The sequence below is a fragment of the Melanerpes formicivorus genome, unplaced genomic scaffold, assembly GCF_026170545.1.
Source record: "Melanerpes formicivorus ecotype bairdi unplaced genomic scaffold, bMelFor1.0.p_v2 SCAF_8, whole genome shotgun sequence".
NCBI classification, from domain to species: domain Eukaryota; kingdom Metazoa; phylum Chordata; class Aves; order Piciformes; family Picidae; genus Melanerpes; species Melanerpes formicivorus.
The window spans coordinates 22946778-22966606 of record NW_027142360.1 but is presented as its reverse complement, the minus strand read 5'-3'; the positions used below and the strand labels follow the sequence as shown (position 1 = coordinate 22966606).

The 19829-nt window shown below is 47.6% G+C and overlaps 2 protein-coding genes across 2 annotated transcripts; both read left to right on the top strand.

Annotated features, from left to right (window-relative positions):
* Window positions 1-104: 104 nt before the first annotated feature.
* Window positions 105-5951, top strand: APOLD1 (apolipoprotein L domain containing 1). The gene is made up of 2 exons (XM_068142646.1): window positions 105-188; window positions 3319-5951. Exon 2 carries the CDS (start codon window positions 3324-3326, stop codon window positions 4062-4064), a length of 741 nt encoding a protein of 246 aa, XP_067998747.1. The 5' UTR covers window positions 105-188; window positions 3319-3323; the 3' UTR covers window positions 4065-5951.
* A 4122-nt stretch (window positions 5952-10073) lies between these two features.
* DDX47 (DEAD-box helicase 47) lies at window positions 10074-19181 on the top strand. Its single transcript, XM_068142645.1, has 12 exons — window positions 10074-10170; window positions 10855-10948; window positions 11532-11720; window positions 13118-13189; window positions 13732-13850; window positions 14585-14656; window positions 14780-14896; window positions 15085-15231; window positions 16380-16517; window positions 17299-17369; window positions 18371-18500; window positions 18594-19181. The coding sequence occupies exons 1-12, from the start codon at window positions 10087-10089 to the stop codon at window positions 18711-18713; spliced, it is 1353 nt and encodes a 450-aa protein (XP_067998746.1). The 5' UTR covers window positions 10074-10086; the 3' UTR covers window positions 18714-19181.
* The last annotated feature ends 648 nt before the right edge of the window (window positions 19182-19829 follow it).

Sequence of the window (19829 nt, the reverse complement as noted above, 5' to 3'; positions counted from 1 at the left end):
GCTCGCTGTCCTGCAGGTCACTTTCCAGTGTGTCACATCCTCCTGCACAAGGGAGAGCAGGAAATGGCAAACTCCCACTATGAGGCAAAGCATTCCCGTGGCAGCAATTGGTCCACTGGAGCTATAAATTGGTCTCCTCCAGAAACAGATCAGAATTTGTCTTTGGGGAGGTCAGCTGGGCAGCAAAGGTAAGTCTGAAGCAGTATTTGTTGGAGTCTTTTCAAGTGCTGTATTAGGAAATCATTCTCACAGGGTTTTTTTGGTCTAATGTGTACCTGTGTTGTTGGGGAGGTATTTTTTTCTCTAAAAGCAGGAACTGGTTTAATTTTCCTTTATGTTGGCATAAACTGGTGTAGTCAAAAAGCTGTGCAGCTTATGCTATATACTGGATGATTGTTCTATTACATGCAAGTGAGGTGGTTGCTGTTATTACCTGAGACTCTTCTCAGCAAGAAACTCTGCAGAACAAATTAAAAGTCTACAGGAATCAATATATTTAATGATCTTACTATTGACCTGATGTTAAGTTACTGATGATAGGGTCTTAGCTCGTGTCAATGCCAGTGTCCATCTAGCTTCATGTTAGTCCTTGTGATTTCTGCTTAATTTCTGACTATAGTGTTAATAATATGAGGATACTGCCTCCAGCTAAGAAAATCACAATGTACTAAGTGGCTCAAGTGGCCTAATGATACCAAGACGGGGGGGATCATAGGAGGAGGTCCTAAAGGATTCTACATGAGGTGGATTAGGGCAAGCAGAAGGGGAAAAAAACTTGCAGTGAGATTATTTACTTACTTCAGAATGGAGAGACTCCTTATGGTAGGAGGTTTCCTCCTTCTGAAACACAAGGGAATTGTGCAGAATGAAAGCCCCAAAGATCCCAGCTATATTGTGTGCTCATGTGAGGAACCAGACACCTGCAATTCACACAGTACAAAAGACTAAGTTAAAAAGTGGCTGCAGAATAATTCTGCTTAGCTGGCTCTAGGACAGGGTCTTTCTGCTGCAGAGACTTCTTTTGGCTATAAGGGCATTATGGACTGCAAGCAGCTTCCTACCTCTGCAGATAGATTTTGCTAGGTGCAGAGGCAGCATAGCCTTGTGCACAGTGTAGTGCAGTGGAGCATAAAATCTCTGGTCCCATCTGCCCAACTGGCAATGCTACACTGCTCTTGTTACCTCCCTTGTCTCAGTTGTCCTATACATAGACAAGCCTAAGGATACTGTAAACCACTTTGCAGCCCTAGAACAACCTGTAAATGTTTATTGGAACATTTCTTTCTATTCTCATGGCAAAGAACTGAGAAAGCAAAGATTGTCCAGCACTGAAACCCTGAATATTCACCCTCTAGAAAGGCAAATGCTCTCCTACTATCTTGCCAGGGGTGGTTGCCATAGCCAGCAGTTTTCAAGCTTTTTATATTCACAGGCCTCTGTGCTTCTCTTGTTCCTCCAACCCCAAGGGAGTGCATTTTGAAAGTGGGCTTGCTTTTCTGATGCCCCCTTTGTGAACCTTTTAAACAAGGTCCACAGGCCTCTGTGCCACTGGGGATCCAGCACAGAACAATGTTTCCCATCTTTGTCCAGTCCCTGACGCCAGGTTACAATAGGCAAAACATGCTGCAGGACCTTGAGCAGCTTAGGCTTAAAGAAAGGAAGGATGTTCACAATACACATCTGAAGCATCAAGGAGCTTCTCACCTCCTAGATGGAAAATCCAGACCTTGACTCCCCTCAGCAGCTTCCCTCTATCCTCCTTTAATGGAAAATGACCTCTAAATAGCAATCTAGGATGGATGGCTTCCATTTTTTCAGATCCTGGCTTTTCATGTGAAAAATATCCTGGAATGTTGCAGATCCTCTGAATCCCATCATGCGGTCAACACATTAATCCTGCACTTCAAAAAGGGATTGAACCTGGCACTTGAAGCCATGGTTTAGTCGTCATGAGGTCTTGGATGACAGGTTGGACTTGATGATCTTTGAGGTCTTTTCCAACCTTATAGATTCTGTGATTCTCTGAGCAATAAGTTATTAAACCTGAAGGGAATTTGAGTCCCTAGGGTTAGAAGGTACCTCACAGAGGTAGTAGGAACATCACTTTTGACCTCAACCTTTGAGATATTTCATTCCTCTCAGGGAACAAGAAAAACATTTAGGAGTTTTTTTCTGTTTGAAAGTAATAGTGGAATATGGTAATTAAATGTATATAGAACCACAGAATTGTTTTGGTTGGAAAAGACCTCTAAGATCATTGAGTCCAGCCTTCGACCTAAGACCATCATGGCTATTAATCCACATCCCAAAGTGCCATGTCCACACATCTATTGAACATCTCCAGGCACAGTGACTTCACCACCTCCATGGGCAACCTGTTCCAATGCCTGACCACTCTTTATGTAAAGAAACTTTTTACTAATATCCAAACTAAACCTCCCCTGGCATAATATAAAGACATTTCCTCTTGTTCTATCACCTGATACTAAAGAAGAGACCAAGCCCCACCTCACTCCTACCTTCTTTCAGGTAGCTGTAGAGAGCAATGAGGTCTCCCGTCAGCCTCCTTTTCTCCAGACTAAACAATCCCATTTTCCTCAGACATTCTTCATCAGCCTTGCTCTCTAGACCCTTCACCAACTTTGTTGCCCTTCTCTGGACTCGCTCCAGCACCTCAATGCCCTTCTTGGAGTGAGGGGCCCAAAACTGAATACAGTATGTGAGGTGTGTCCTCACCAGTGCCGAGTACAGGGGCATAATCACTTCCCTGATCCTGCTGGTCACACTATTGCTGATGCAGGCCAGGATGCTGTTGGTGTATGTGTGCGAGAGAGAGTGTGCGAGAGAGAGTGTGCGAGAGAGAGTGTGCGAGAGAGAGAGTGCGCGAGAGAGAGTGCGCGAGAGAGAGTGCGCGAGAGAGAGTGTGCGAGAGAGTGCGAGAGAGTGTGAGAGAGAGTGTGAGAGAGAAAGTGTGAGAGAGTGTGTGAGAGTGTGAGAGAATGTGAGAGAGTGCGAGTGTGTGTGCGTAAGTGAATGTGTGAGAGTGTGTGTGTGTGAGTACATGGGTGTGTGTGAAAGTGTGAGAGTGTATGTGAAAGAGTGTGCACATGAGTGTGTGAGAGCGGTGTCTACGTGAGTGGTGGGTGTGTGTGCGTGAATGTGTACGTGTGTGCAGACAGCAAATGTTCCACATAGCTCAGCAAAGCAGAAACCCCCAGTTGGCTGGAGGCCATCCCTGAAATGTTGGTCCAGGCTGAGCACGTCTCACTGGTTTTACTCAACACAAATCCTAACCCAGCTTTTTCTGTTTCTGGACAGAGGCCATGGAGAGAAACGGGGCTGCCTTTCCCCAGACACCAGACCCCACACACCACTTCCACATTTCCCTGCTGGATCAGAGGCGGAGGCTGCGTGGGCAGATCGCTCACCTTCACAAGGCAGCTCGGAAACTCAGCAAGCTCCGCAGAAGGTCCCTGATCGCCAACGTGAGCGGGAGCACGCTGACGGCCGCGGGAGCGCTCACCGCCATCGTGGGGCTCTCCCTCAGCCCGGCCACCCTGGGAGCCTCTCTCCTGGCGTCGGCTGTGGGTCTGGGTCTGGCCGCTGCTGGCGGGGCTGTCAGCATCACCTCCGATCTCTCCTCGGTGCTCTGCAACTCCCGAGAGGTGAGGAAGGTGCAGGAAATCGCCACGACTTGTCGGAAACAGATGAGGGAAATCCTTGGCTGCCTGGAGTTCCTTCGCCGGGGGCAGGGCCCTGGGGACCCCAGGCTGCGCCAGTCAGAGAAGAGGGCCTCCATCTCTCTCTACAACTCTGTCTGCTTCATGGTCTTCTGCGGCTCCCACACCTTCCTCGTGCCAGAATACACAAAGGAGGTCACAAAAGTTAGCCAAGCTGTGCTGAAGGCCAAAATCCAGAAGCTGGCTGCTAACCTCGAGACCTGCACCAGGGCAATGGATGAAGTCTGTGAACTTCTGGAGTCTAGGACAGAGCTTTCTCAGTGTATGAGGAGACTCAATTTGGGTTCTGTAACCACTGCTGAGATCTCAAGATCATCCAGCTGAAACAGGGTTTGCCCCATAACTAAACCCAGGCTTGGAAATGTGACATTATTAACTGCTACTGTTAGCACTGCTGCCTGTTGCTGTTGTACTGTTGGTGGTGCTGATCCACACAGGTGTGAACATCTCTCTTGTGCCCTATCTATATCTGAACACAAGCTCCTTCCTGATAAGAAGCTAAAGCTCCCTCACACACTGCTAATTGACAGCAGCCACATGATTCAGGTTGGAGGTTGTGATGGACCTGTGGCCTTTTGTGCACAGGGCAGCACATCCCAGAGCCTGCATGCAGGGTTAGGTTGCTGTTCCTCAGCCCCGTGTTTCCCCAGCTCCTCTCCAGCTCTGCTTACCCAAGGTAGCAAAAAAAGAAGCTGGTCAGGAGGCTGGGGAAATACCTGCACTCCTGGTTCTGACTGAACCTGGTTTGTAAATAACTTATGAACCTGAAAGGGCTGAGGTACCCCCCGCAAAAAAAAAAGGCAGCAATAGAGTTCCAGTAGAGTTCCAGCCTGGTTACCAAGGTACAACTGGAAAGGCTGTTGAAGGAAGCAGCTCCAGATATGACAGACTGCAGGGATGGCTCATCACCCCAGGGTGAAATAGCAGGGCCAAAAATTGTCATGCTTTTTTGAAGAAACTTCTCCAGGCTCAGTACTGTGATGTTTATGTTCTATTTATTTACATTAAGATTATTTTAAGGGTGTTTTTTTTATACTGTATTTAAAGATGTATTTTTTTTTTTTTTTCCTTTTAAAAAGAAGGCCTCTGCTCCAAAGGAAAGCAGCTCCTCTTAGAGGCAAAGGAAGTCTGTGGCATGTGAGAGCAAGTTATCTGTTCTTTGGCAGTGAAGGAGTGAAAGTCACTGTAGGGAAAGGAAAGCATGGCCTGAATGCTGATAGTTATAAAATAGGTGAAGCTCTGTCAACCAATGACAGACCTTAGGAACCAAAACAGGGAGAAGGACAGGTCAGGGAGCCTGGAACCAGAGTCTGCCTCAGGGCACTGGTGGAAGAAAGCAGTGTCATCTTTTGCAGCAGGGAGGGAAGCACAGGTTGGTGCTACTGCTCTGAGCTGGAGCCCACCTGTGATAAGACCAGATCTGAGAGGTGGAGTGCCACTCTCCATGCAGCTGAGCAGCTTGTGAGACCCACAGGGTATTTTTTTTCCTGTGAAGGAGGAGGCAGCACTCATGGAGACCTACACATACTCCTAGAGTAGGGCTTACCAGGGAAGGCTTCATGTTAGCAACATATATATTGGTACTAATACTTGAGAGGGGCTCAGAGAAGCAAAGTGATTCAGTGGCAGGGCATTTAAAAAAAAAGAAGAAGGGACCCTGTTTCAAGTGACTGTTCTGCTAAATACATCCTTCATGATTTTTTGACCCATCAGTGCCTTGGTTCCCCACAAATGGGGGTAGTAGCACTTCCCTACCTCACAAGGATATTCCTGGGACAAACATTGAAAAGTGTTCAAGTACAGTCATGACGGGGAAGGTGTCTGTACCTGGAAGAGGTACAAGGAAAAGACCCCAGAAACTAGCTTGAGACACCTAGAGGAGTTAATGCAGGGATAATTCCACCTCCACCAGTATGTCCCAGTAGATAAGGGAAACTCCCCTGCAGATGCATGAATCAAAATGATCATAAAAATACCCCAAAACCAACACTGAGTTCTGTAACACCAAGCAAGCTCTTAAGAAGAGCAACACGCCATCTCACAAAGCTTGACTCTTTGTCTTTTTTAACTCTTCCTCTCATAAAATCAACATTTGTTTTAACACATAAGAAGAACACAAGCTGTAGTCCCTCAGAGTGTGACTCAGATGCTTGTAATGCCTGTGCCTGTTTGTCAGTACACTGCTGGTTTGATTAAATGAACATGAAACACTTTTGTATCAATGTCTCTTTGCACACCTGCATGTGAACAAAGATCATCGAGTCCAACCTGTCACCACAGACCTCATGACTAGACCATGGCACCAAGTGCCACATTCAATCCCCTCTTGAACACCTCCAGGGATGGTGACTCCACCACCTCCCTGGGTAGCACATTCCAATGACAAACGACTCTCTCAGTGAAGAACTTTCTCCTCACCTCTGGTGCTGGTTGCTAGAGAGAAGAGACCAACCCCTTCCTGGCTACAACCGCCTTTCAGGTAGTTGTAGAGAGCAATGAGGTCACCCCTGAGCCTCCTCTTCTCCAGGCTAAACAATCCCAGCTCCCTCTGCCTCTCTTCCCACAGCTTGTGCTCAAGGCCTCTCCCCAGCCTTGTTGCCCTTCTCTGGACATGTTCAAGTGTCTCAATGTCCTTCCTAAACTGAGTGGCCCAGAACTGGACACAGGACTCAAGGTGTGGCCTAACCAATGCAGAGTACAGGGGCACAATGACTTCCCTGCTCCTGCTGGCCACACTATTCCTAATGCAGGCCAGGATGCCATTGGCCTTCTTGGCCACCTGGGCACACTGCTGTCTCATGTTTAGGCAGCTGTCAACCATCACCCCCAGGTCCCTCTTTGTCTGGCAGCTCTCCAGCCACTCCGACCCCAGCCTGTAGCTCTGCATGGGGTTGTTGTGGCCAAAGTGCAGCATCCGGCACTTGGACTTGTTGAATGCCAAGTCTCTGTCTGGCCTCAATAATTAAAAAGGCAAACATTTCATGCTGTGCAGAAACTGTCTTAACAGGCTGGTTAGGAAGAAAAAACCCACTCAGTTAAAAGCAATGGGTCTGTTTTACCTGGGTCCCACTGAAAAAAGAAGGCATGTGGCTGCCGAGCAGGATTCAACTGAATTAAGAAAGAAGGTAGTTCAGGTGCACATCGATGAGCCTGCCTCAAAGCAACAGCCATGGTCACATTCTGCTAAGACTGAAGTGCTTCAGAATTCAAAGCTAGAGGAGAACACAGATTAGTACCCCCCTTTAGGAGTTCAAACAAAGGACTTAAATCTGCATTGGAAATTCCCCAAAGAGGACAATTTATGGTTCCCAGCAATTTCTGAACATTGTGAAGTGTTTTCACATGCACATTGATTTGTAAAGGCTGTGGAACAATTGTTTGGGTCCGAACTCTCCACCCTAAATCATTCCCATATTTCAAATACATCTATTGACAAAAGGGAAATAGCCAAATTGGAAGTTCACCAGAGCAGAACTGCTCCACCCTGCTCCCCAACAGAACAGCAGCTAAGGTGCATGGGCAGTGAGTTCAACAAAAAAAAAACCCACATCACAAGCAGTGACTTCCTGCCACATCCCCTGGCTCCATTTCCTGAGGCATTCCCATGACCCTCACAAGGGTTTATGTCTACGTGCTAAGCCAGACTTAACCTTTAGCCCTCAATGATGTACAACGAGCTCATGGCTCAGATTGCTTTGATTGTTTTGCAACACACAGTCATAACTAGAATCTACACCATGTGTGTGTTTTTTATTGGGTTGGGTTTGTTTTCTAAATATTTTTGAATAATTGGAGCTCAGTGGGATGCAGCAGTTTCATTTCCAATGCTGCCCAGCAAATTGTTTCAGGTTTCCTCTCCTTTCTCTGTCATGCAGAGAGCTTGTTTGGATTTCCTCTCACTTTCCTCATTGTTCTGGGAACAGAGGAAATGCCACGCTTGGAATCCAGGGACAGATGCTCAGGTACATCAGCATTTCCACTGTGAGCACACCCAGACAGGCTTCCCACACAGCATGGGAGGGAGGTCTGCTCAGAAAAGCAGTCACGAGTTCCATTTTGCAGTTGGCTCTCCTGCCCTTTCAAAGGCTGAAGTCTTGGATATGGTAGCATCTTTTTTCCTGAGACAAATGAGGCTCACCTAGCTGCAAGGTTACCTTGCTGTAACTAGCACTGGGACTACAGATCAGAGAGACCACATCCAGAGCAGACAAAAAAACAATGAGTGCAGGAACTCCCACCATGATATAATTATTTTGCTGCTGCTCTCCTCTAAAAGGACATAGGACATTAAATCCATCATTTTCACTTCTCACTGCACACTTGTAGGCTCCCTGCCTGAGTCACAACAGCAGCATCCAAGAGAGCTGGGAGAGTGTGTACATCTATTCCCATTCCCTGTCCTCTCATTTCATGATGTGAGTTGCCACAGTTTCTTTACTGTATTTCTGGCACTTCCAAGTTGCACATTGGCAATGTGGTGGAACAATGACAGCTCTTGACTCCCCCCCCCCTTCATTAGTACTTCAAAACGTTTCAAGCCAGTGCTTTTGAAAAAGTTAATTTGCTCTTTATATGTATTGTATATACAAGTTGATATATACTGTATGTTTGTGCCTGACTGACTCATTTGATCTTCTTTTACAACTGCAGAATTTATGAATACAGAGCATCATCCTGCACACTGCCTAAGCAATGCAAATGCTGAGTTGCAGGATAGAGGCTTAGCCTTTTGGGCTTAATGCCAAGCAGGTGGGTTTTCACACAACCAATTCAACATGCTCTTATGCCAACATAGGTGGCTATAGCTTTATAACTTCTCCTTCCCTGAAGAGCCCTCCAGACTTCAGTGAAAACCCACCCACAGTTTCTAATTCAGCAAAGCACAGCACTTGTCACATGAATCAATCCCCTTTGCAGAAGCAGGAGCCTAATTAAGTTTAAAGAAAACAAGAGTTGAAGACATTTAGAAGAAAGGCCTCCTCAAGTGTTCTGCTTAATCATAGGATTATGGAATGGTTTAGGGTGGAAGAGATCTTTAATGATCATGTAGTCCAATTCCCCTGATATAGAAGGGACATCTTCAACTAGATGAGGTTGCTCAGAGCCCCATCCAGCCTGACATTGACTGTTTCCAGGGATGGGGCATCTACCACCTGCCTGGGCAACATGTTCCACTTTCACCAGCTTCATGATAAAAAGCTTCATCCTTCTATCTACCTTAAATCTCTCCTCTCTTAGTTTAAAACCATCACACCTTGTCCTATCACAACAGGCCCTGCTAAAAAGTCCCTCCCCACCATTACTATTAGAGGCACCCTTTAAGCACTGGAAGGCTGCAATAAGGTCTTCCCAGAGCCTTCTCCAGGCCGAAGGACCCCGACTCTGTTTCTCCTCATAGGCGAGGTGTTCCACCTCTCCCATCATTTTTGTGCCTGCTACAACAGGTCCAATGCCTTTCTTGTGTTGGGGGCTCCAGAGCTGGACACAGTACTCCAGGTGAGGTCTCACCAGAGCTGAAGAGAGGGGCTGAATCGTGGTCCTGCTGGCCATGCTGCCTTTGATGCACAACGAACTCGTACAGAGCAAGGACATTTCCACAAACACGCAGCTCACAGGCGTTCCTCACACAGGGAAAGGACAAACCGACGGCACTGGGGAACCCCAGACTTACACCTATATTCCAGCAGGCTGCGCTCTCAGGCACTCCGTCTGCAGAAAGGCACCTTCTGACCACAGGAAGCTGACACCGCCTGCACCTCCCTGCAGCGGGCTGCCCGCCCCGCCCGAAGCTCCAGCCCGGCCCCAGTCGCCGAGAGCAGCGGCGAAGGCGCCCGCTCCGACGGGCACCACGCGCGGCTCCGCACACCTTGCTCCCATCGGCTCTGTCCTCCGAACCGCAAATCCTATCACCCCCTCAAGACGACTACAGATCCCAGAGTGCCCTGCGCAGCGCCTCCAGCCCCGCTTCCATTGGCTCTGTTCCCCGAATTGCAAATCCCATCACCCCCCAAGACGACTACAGCTCCCAGAGTGCCCTGCGCAGCGCCTCCAGCCCCGCTTCCATTGGCTCTGGTCCCCGAATTGCAAATCCCATCACCCCCCAAGACGACTACAGCTCCCAGAGTGCCCTGCGCAGCGCCTCCAGCCCCGCTTCCATTGGCTCTGCTCCTCGAATTGCAAATCCCATCACCCCCTCAAGACGACTACAGCTCCCAGAGTGCCCTGCGCAGCGCCTCCAGCCCCGCTTCCATTGGCTCTGGTCCCCGAATTGCAAATCCCATCACCCCCTCAAGACGACTACAGCTCCCAGAGCGCTCTGCGCAGCCCCAGAGCGGGACGGGCCAAGATGGCGGCAGGAGATGAAGAACGGCAGGCAGCGGAGACAGCGATGGAACCAGAGATGGAAGAGCCGCGGAGCTTCAAGGACCTGGTGAGACCGGCTAGAGGCACTTTTGCCCCCACTGCTCCCTTCCCCGTGTCCCCGCCCCGCGCATCAGGCCGGGGTGGGAGGACGGGGAGCTCCTGGCACAACCCCATGTGCTAGGTTGTGCCTCACGCCGCACCGCCTCGCTCCGCCCCGTCGTCTTGCCCCATCGTGCTTGCCCCGTTGTGGCGTGGCCCCGGGCTGCGGCGCCAGGCCCGGCAGAGCTGCCGGTGCGCCGGGAGCAAGCAACGTGCGCTCCCGTCCATGCGCCGATCCGCTGGCGTGGTGCCTTGCCCAGGCGGGAGGTCTGGGGAGTTCAGCCTCTGCTCCGGGGAGTTTGGCGTTGCTGCCCCGGGCTGTGCTTCTCGGACAGCTGCCTGTGTTTTCAGTTGTTAATTTGGCCAGCCGTTTTCGTTGTTTCACGCTCATGGGATGCTCCTAGAGGGGAAAGGAGGTGGTTGAATGTGTATGGAGAGAACTTCCTGTGTAAACTAGGAAAAAAAGTAATCGGTTTCCTGCTGATGATTGATGGAGGTGCAGAGCACTGTGAGCAACCTGCCCTTTTATGCAGTTGCATTGAAGGCCTGATGGGGTTTTTCTTTGCCAGTGACAAGTTTGGTTCTATTGCAGGCTGTATTTATTATTTAAGTCTTCTTGGTGATAGCTGTTTTCCTTCTCACTAATATTCAGGGAGTGACTGATGTTCTATGTGAAGCTTGTGACCAGTTAGGGTGGAAGGTGCCAACAAAGATCCAAGTTGAAGCTATTCCAGTGGCTCTTCAAGGTGAGCAGTGTTTCTGTGTTCCTGTGTGCTCTATGTGAACAAATGTTGCTGAGTGAGAAGCAAGTGGCAGGGATGAGAGTGTTCTCACTTCACTGTTGAAGATCTCTGTCTAGAAATATTCTGTGTTTTGTGAAATGGGGGTTTGGTAGTGCTGTTGTCTTGTAGTTGATATAACCCAAGTGTTAAAACACTCAAGTTTATTTCTCTATAAGCCCAAGCAACAGTTGGTGTACAGTACTTACCCAGATAGAAGCAATAAGCTGTAGACTGACAGGTTTGAGAAATAATAAAGTAAGGGGGGGAAAAAAAAGTAAACCTTTCTTTGAATCTAAAATCTTTATGAAAACCTGCATATTGGCAGAAGTGTAGAGGAGAAGAGGATCAAGAGTGTAACTGTATAAATGTAGTCACACAGAAAAAAATGGTGCAGAGATGTTCTGATATTCTTTGCTTTGGCCCTTTGATGTTCTTTGCCCTTTGTATATCTTGGGTTTTCACATCCTTAGGAGTTCTTGTGCTTCAGAGACTTCTTTCTTTGGTCTAGCTTTGTAACTGTTGTTACCCTCTCTGCTGCTCCTTGTAGGCAGAGATATCATTGGGCTGGCAGAAACTGGCTCTGGAAAAACAGGAGCCTTTGCGTTGCCCATTCTTCAAGCACTGCTGGACACACCGCAGCGATTATTTGCTCTCATCCTTACACCAACAAGAGAGTTGGCCTTCCAAATCTCAGAGCAGTTTGAAGCTCTTGGATCCTCCATTGGTGTCCACACTGGTAAGTAGTTTTGTGATATTGAAGCAGTTTTCCTCAACACTGAAGCTTACCTTGTTCTAGGCTGCAAAAGAAAAAGTAGAGGGGATTTGCATGAAGGATTCAACAAAAGCTTGTGATTCTAGAAGGTGGAGATCTGGTCTCTCTCTTTCTGGGATATAGAATAGAATAAACCAGGTTGGAAGAGACCTTCAAGGTCATCGCGTCCAACCTATCATCCAACGCCACCTAAACAGCTAACCCATGGCACCAAGCACCCTGTCAAGTCTCCTCCTGAACACCTCCAGTGACGGCGACTCCACCACCTCCCCGGGCAGCCCATTCCAGTGGGCAATCACCCTCTCTGTGTAAAACTTCCTCCTGACCTCCAGCCTGAACCTCCCTTGGCACAGCCTGAGACTGTGTCCTCTTGTTCTGGTGCTGGCTGCCTGGGAGAAGAGACCAGCCTCTGCCTGTCTACAACCCCCCTTCAGGTAGTTGTAGACAGCAATAAGGTCACCCCTGAGTCTCCTCCTCTCCAGGCTAAGCAGCCCCAGCTCCCTCAGCCTCTCCTCATAGGGCTTGTGTTCCAAACCCCTCACCAACTTTGTTGCCCTTCCCTGGACTCATTTCAGCAAGTCAACCTCCTTCATAAACTGAGGGGCCCAGAACTGGACACAATACTCGAGGTGTGGCCTAACCAGTGCATTGTACAGGGGCAGAATGACCTCCCTGCTCCTGCTGGCCACACTGTTCTTGATGCAGGCCAGGATGCCATTGGCTCTCCTGGCCGCCTGGGCACACTGCAGGCTCATGTTCATCCTACCATCAATCAGCACCCCCAGGTCCCTCTCTGCCTGGCCGCTCTCCAGCCACTCTGACCCTAGCCTGTAGCACTGCATGGGGTTGTTGTGGCCAATGTGCAGAACCTTTCCTTATGGAGTAGTCTGGAGCTCTTACACATTTTATGGCCAAACAGTTAAAGGTAGAAGCAGAAGAGAATCTTCCCAATAGTAAATTTGTGTCCAGTGAAGTTGCATAGAGCTCCACTCTGTAGTGTGATGCAGTTTAACCTTTCCTTCAGACTGTGCTGTCTCTTTAAGTAGTCTTTAAAACTGCAAAAGCTTTGTGGGTATTTGTGGAATTCCTGGGTTTTTGCTGCTGAGTTAAGCTATAAGGAATAAGTTGTGTGTGTGGCTCTTCAGTTCTGAAAATAAAATACCCAGGGTCATTAAGGGCTTCATTTAAAAGGTCTGGGAAAGTCAGATGTGCTAAAGTGAAGTGGATTCTCTTTAAGATAAGTAGCCTTTTATCTGTGCAGACTTAGTTGTGGGTGGCAGGGAGTAGGAGGAAACTCTATGGTGACAGGGGATGACTGGCACTACATTTGACAGATTCACTATGTTCTATTTGTCCTGCAGCTGTTATTGTGGGTGGAATTGACTCAATGTCTCAATCCCTGGCCTTAGCCAAGAAACCACACGTTATAATTGGTAAGTTAATGTGCTGGGGATCCAAGGGTATGAATGTTATCAAACTGCAGTTGTCCAAAGAAAGAATGCCAAAAGGTTTTGTTCACTTGAAGGAGTGAGAGTGCATCCTTCACTTGTTTTTTGCCCTGAGATCTGAGTACTGGCTTGTTAGTGTTTCTGAATTGCACACCAGTAGCCGTGTTGCTACATTCTCACTCCAAAGCACTTCTGCTAGATCACCTTTGGCTTGGCTTTTCATTTTCCACACGTACTCAAGGCTGGTCTCATCCTTCTCAGTGTAGCTCATTTATGGTCTGTTTTGCTTTGGGTTTTGTGTTTGGGGTTGTTTTTTAGGGGGATTGTGGGAAGGAGGGCATTCTTCAGAGAACCTGACTGCAGTAAGCTTAATTCAAACCAAAAGATAATCCTCTAAAATTAGTCCTTTCCAGGAAGCAATCTGCCTTTGCTTCTCTTGGGCAAAGAATTCAATCTCTTTAATGGATGGCTCTCTTGCCTTGTTGGATCTTTCCTTTTGCTTTCATTACAAATTTTTTTGTTGGTAGCAACCCCTGGCCGTCTAGTTGATCATCTGGAGAACACAAAAGGCTTCAATTTACGAGCTCTGAAGTTCCTAGTGATGGATGAAGCCGACCGGATCCTTAACATGGATTTTGAGACAGAGGTAGGAATCTGCTAAAAGGAGAGTTTTGGAACACCAGGATGAGACTCTTTAAAATGGGTTCCTCACACTCAGGTGTTTACAGACTGGAACACAGGAGTTCCAGGAGAACAAGTTCCACCTCAACATGAGGAGAAACTTATTTATGGAGAGGGTGATGGAGGATTGAAACAGGCTGCCCAGAGAGGTTGTGGCATCTCCTTCTATAGAGACTTTCAAGACCCATCTGGATGCATTCCTGTGTGGCCTGCCTTAAGTGATCTTGCTTTGGCAGGGTTTGACTTGGTCTTCAGAGGTCCCTTCCCATCCCTACCATTTTATTGTTGTGTGTTCTGTAGAAATTAATAGCAATCTTTAATGAAGATGTAATAATTGCACAAAGCCCTATGGTGGTAGCAGAACATTGCTGAGTTCTGCAGAGCACTAGCAAGACAGCAGGAGACATTTGTCTCAAATCTGCTGGTTTCTCTGGAGCTTCTGACATTGGTGTAGTTACTGTAGAACAGGACCATATGCAGGAATATTGCCTGGTACTTGACTGCTGTTTGGCTTCTGGAAATCACACTGCCTAATTGTTAACAAGCTATCAGCCTACTCCTTTAGAAGGGGAAAGTTGTTCCTACTGTGACTCTTAAGTTGCACATGTACATTACTCTTCATTTGGATGATCATTATGTTTGGGGGAGGCTTATGTCTTATTTGTTGTGTCATTCAGCATTTCCCTTCTGTTTTTACAGGTGGATAAGATACTAAAAGTGATTCCTCGAGACAGGAAGACCTTTCTGTTTTCTGCTACCATGACCAAGAAGGTGAGAACAGAGCACTCTGCTTCAGTTCTCTTTCCATCAAGCTCTGCTGTTGACTAGATGGTATCATATAGCTTTCTGACAAGATCTCTGCCCACTGAATACTAATTAGATTGATCTTCCCAGGTGCAAAAGCTCCAGCGTGCTGCTCTGAAGAATCCTGTTAAATGTGCTGTTTCTTCCAAATATCAGACAGTTGAGAAACTGCAGCAGTACTACATTTTCATCCCCTCCAAATTCAAGGTGATGACACTTCTGTTTCTTCCCTCTTCTGGTTGTGTCTTGTCTTGCTGTTCCCACATCTGCCAAATACCTTGGCATTTTCTCCAGCTTATATTTAACTCTTTAATGTGGTATATGATTTAGTTTTCTTTTCTTTGTAATTATTTTTTTTCCCTCTACTATTTTTTTCCTCCTCTGTTTCTTCACAGGACAGCTACCTGGTTTATATCTTGAATGAACTAGCTGGGAACTCCTTCATGATTTTCTGTAGCACATGTAACAATACCCAGAGGACTGCTCTGCTGCTCCGCAACTTGGGGTTCACTGCTATCCCTCTCCATGGGCAGATGAGTCAGGTATGGACATACTCCACAGAATGGAGCAGACAGGAGACCTGCCACTTGGGAAATGGGCTTCACCACACTGAGGCCTTGAGCACCTTGGGCTAGTGAAAAGTTCCCGGGAAGGAATAATTCTGTGCACCAGTATAGGTTGGGCATGGATCTGCTGGAGAGCAGTGAAGGCAAAAAGGACCTGGGGGTCCTGGTGGATGGAAGGATGACCATGAGTCAGCAATGTGCTCTTGTGGCCAAGAAGGCTAATGCCATGCTGGGGTGGATTAGAAGGGGTGTGACCAGTAGGCCGAGAGAGGTTCTGCTCCCCCTCTACTCTGCACTGGTGAGGCCACATCTGGAGCATCGTGTCCAGTTCTGGGCCCCTCAGGTCAAGAAAGACAGTGAGCTGCTTGAAAGAGTCCAGCACAGAGCCATGAGGGTGGTTAAGGGAATGGAACATCTTCCATATGATGAGAGACTGAGGGAGCTGAGGGCTCTTTAGCTTAGAGAAGAGGAGACTGCGAGGTGACCTCACTAGTGTTTATAAATACATAAAGGGTGAGTCCCGAGAGGATGGAGCCAGGCTCAGTGCTGCCCAGTGACAGGACAAGGGGCAATGGGTGGATGCTGAGGCACAGGAAGTTTCATATAGATATGAGGAAGAATTTTCTCACTGTGAAGGTGACAGAGCACTGGAACAGGCTGCCTAGGGAGGTGGTGGAGTCTCCCTCTCTGGAGATGTTCAAAACTCACCTGGATGCATTCCTGTGTGATCTGTTGTAGGTGATCCTGCTCTGGCAGTGGGGTTGGACTAGATGACCTTTCAAGGTCCCTTCTAACCCCTGAAATTCTGTGATTCTGTGAAGTGTCCTTGCCCACAGCAGTGGGGTTGTAACTAGATGACCTTTAAGGTCCATTCCAACCCAAACCATTCTATGATACCATGCAGGAATATTTCACAGCTAAGTGGCCTGGCCTGATCCCTAGAAATTCAATGTGAATGCTGCCACTGATTCTGCAGTAGTTCAAAAAGATATTAGAGAACTGGTTTATTTTTTTGTGGAGTGGTTTTTCCCCCCCAAGTTTTTCAGTACAAGTATTTCAACAAGAGCATCTTAACCCAAATGAACATTCTCCTGTCATCCCCTTTTTGTCCTTCTCTTCTCCAGAACAAACGTTTGGGCTCTCTAAACAAGTTCAAGGCAAAGGCACGTTCTATTCTGCTGGCTACTGATGTTGCAAGCAGAGGCCTGGACATCCCACATGTAGATGTGGTGATCAACTTTGATATTCCCACGCACTCTAAGGTAAGCCAACCTGCCACCTGAGAGCTTCTGGTCACTGGGAGGCATAGTGGTTTACCTGGGATTGTTCAGCCTGGAGAAGAGGAGGCTCAGGGGAGACCTTATTGCTCTCTACAACTACCTGAAGGAAGGTTGTAGAAGTTTGTCTGCCTCTCCTTGTCCAACCATGTTGCACAATGCATCCTTCCTCCTCTTGCTCCCTTTCTTGACAGGTTTCCTTTCTCCCTGCATAGAGAAGGGAGTTATTTTGATTTCCATAATGCAGTGTAAAATCTGGAAAATGGCCTAGAACCATACAAAGAGAAGACACTCAACAGATCAGATGCTTCCAGATTGTTTTCATTCATCTTTCCTTTTTTCTGTGCTTGCCAAATTTAAATCTGCTTGCCAGAGGGTTTGCCTGGAAGCCAGACTATGTGGAGCACTAGATCCCAAGGCTGAAAATGCAGGCATTGCCACACTTCAATACTAGCTTTCCAAGTGATAATTCATGGGCAAAGTCATGTATCACACCTCTTGTCCTGCAGACCTGAATAATTAGAGATACTCTTCTGTTTGAGAAAGAAAAGGCTTCAAATGTTAAAACCACAGATATGCCTCCCATAAGCCAGCATCTTCTCAAATGCTAATAGTGCACACACTCCTGAGTGCTTAATCCTGCCTGCATTTGTCTTTCCACTTTCCTGTTCTTTTTCTGAAGAGAATGATATGGGCTGATGTCTCCTAGCTTCTGTTGTGTGTCTGGTGCACATATCTTATTGCTTATCAAGACAATTGTTTTCAGGATTACATTCATCGTGTTGGGAGAACAGCTCGAGCTGGGAGGTCTGGCAAATCCATCACCTTTGTCACACAGTAAGTGTTCAGATGGGGCAGACTTACTCTTCCCAACTGTGTTTCAGAAGACATCTGATCTCATCCTGGCTGAAAGGAAAATGCAGCTTTTCGTTTTGAGGTGCCATTTGGGTTGGTTTAGTTAAAGAGGAAAGAATTGAAAGTCCAGGGTGAGGAGGAAGACAAGCTTAGATAAGTTTTAGAAGCAGCCATGTAATGAGCAGAGCTGTTTATAACTTGATTGTGTATTGCACATGTATGAGACACTACCTGGAGTGTGGCATCCAACTCTGGGTCCCCCAACACAAGAAGGGCATCAAACTGTTGGAACAGGTCCAGAGGAGGGTCACAAAGATGATGAGAGGGCTGAAGCACCTCCTTTGTGGGGACAGGCTGAGAGGGTTGGTGGTGTTCAGCATGGAGAAGACGTTTTTGGGAGACCTTATAGCAGCCTTCCAGTACCTGAAGGGGGCCTGCAAGAAAGAAGGGGAGGGGCTTTTTACAAAGGTGTGTAGTGATAGGACAAGGGGCAGTGGCTTTAAGCTGGAAGAGAGCAGATTTATACTGGATATTAGGAAGAAATTTACAGTGAGGGTGGTGAGGTACTGGAACAGGTTGCCCAAGGTAGTTGTGGATACCTCCTTCCTGGAGGTGTTCAAGGCCAGATTGGATGGGGCCTTGAGCAACCTGGTCTGTGGCAGGGGGCTGGAAGTAGATGATCTTTAAGGTCCTGCCCTTTCTATGATTTTTATGGCATACAATGCAGGCTAAGTAAATGGAGGGGGATTGGATCAATACTGAAGTATTTGTTTAGTCTTTTCCAAATACTTTAGACAAAGATGAAGCTCAGTAACTCAGTAAGGCCATCCCAATTGATGGATGCAATTTAGAGTTGCTTGTGAGACCATCAGCAGGAGATGACAATATCTGTAGGCTGGAGATAAAGGGTGGTACCCATGGGTGGTGACAGCTGAAGCAGTTTGAGGAGGGCTGCTTTAAGCTGGTGCCTTGCCTTTGCTCAGGTACGACGTGGAGCTCTTCCAGCGCATAGAACACCTGATTGGCAAGAAGCTGCCAGCATTCCCCATGCAAGAGGAGGAGGTCATGATGCTGACAGAGCGTGTGGCTGAGGCCCAGAGGTTTGCTCGAATGGTGGGTGCTGCCTTTTTGTCCCTCTGCTTGCTGTTGCAGCCTGAGTTGCCTCAGGTGCCAGGACTCTTGGTCATTCTCTTGCTGACATTGCAGGAGCTGCGGGAGCAGGGAGAGAAGAAGAGGTCTCGGAAAGGTGATGACGACGACACAGAAGAAGCCCTTGGTATCAGGAATAAGGTGGCAGGTGGGAAAAAGAAGAAGAGGAAAGCCTAGTTCAGTATTTGGACAGACATTTGTATTTTTCTCTTCATGGCAACATGAGCTCAGTGAAAACAGTCTACCAAGCCATCTCCAGTGGATTTTTTTCATGACACCTTACAGAACTGGGCAGTCCACCTGGAAAACATCTTCCTCTCTTCTGCTTTCACCAGTTACAGACTGAACTTGGCCCATTGTGGTTCCATGGAACCAGGCTTCCTTTCAGAGACCCCTGAAAACAGCTGTGGTCTGACCCTGCTCTTTCACAAAGAGGTGCAGCATGAAGTCCATCTTTCCCATGGCTGCAAGCTGTCTGTCTACCCAAACTCACCTGGGGTCAGATTGGTCTGTCAAAGATAAAACGAGAGAAAAAGTTAAAAGCAGCAACTGAGTTTCCACAGCACAGCTGTGATGCCCTTGCCTTGGTTAAAGGACATGTGATGTGGAGAACTCCAAATATACCTTGCTTAATTTTAAAGCTACTTGGGTTTCCTTGTCTTGTCATTGGCATGTTCATTTTGAGTGCCAGCTCTGCCAGGTTTTCTCCTTAGGTTCATCTCAGCCATTCAGATGTGGCCTTAGATATGTGGGCTGAAGAGTGACCCAGCACGGAGGGAACCCGTTGTGGCAAGACTAGATTATTCACTGCCTGCAATTCAATCCAGAATCTGGAACGATTGACAAGGAGAGGATTAGTTTTGGGTGGTTTGGGGTCTTTTACCTGCATATTGTAGTACTTAAGAGCCGCCACAGGAGGGCGGTATTTGAGCAGGAAAGCAACTGAGCTGGGTGGTGAAGAACATTTCCGGGGCTGCCTGCGTTTCCCTCTTTATTTCTGTCTTAGAGTTCAGTGCTGTGTAAGCAGACTTGCAAGAATGGGGTAAGTGTACTTCCCTTCATACCAAAGCAGAAGGTTAGTGCTAGCTTCCTTAGGCAGTAAAAAATTTCACAGTGGGCATTCTGCTGGTGGGCAGAGAAGGGTGAGAAGTTCCTTTGTGGTCACTCATGGTGGAAAATGAATGTTTGTTAAAATGACTCAGAACATGGGGTTTCTCCTATAGGGAAAGCTATTCAAAAGGTTGTTTCTAGAAGGAAATGGAAAGCAGAAGCCACTGTAGTAGTCAGGCTGAG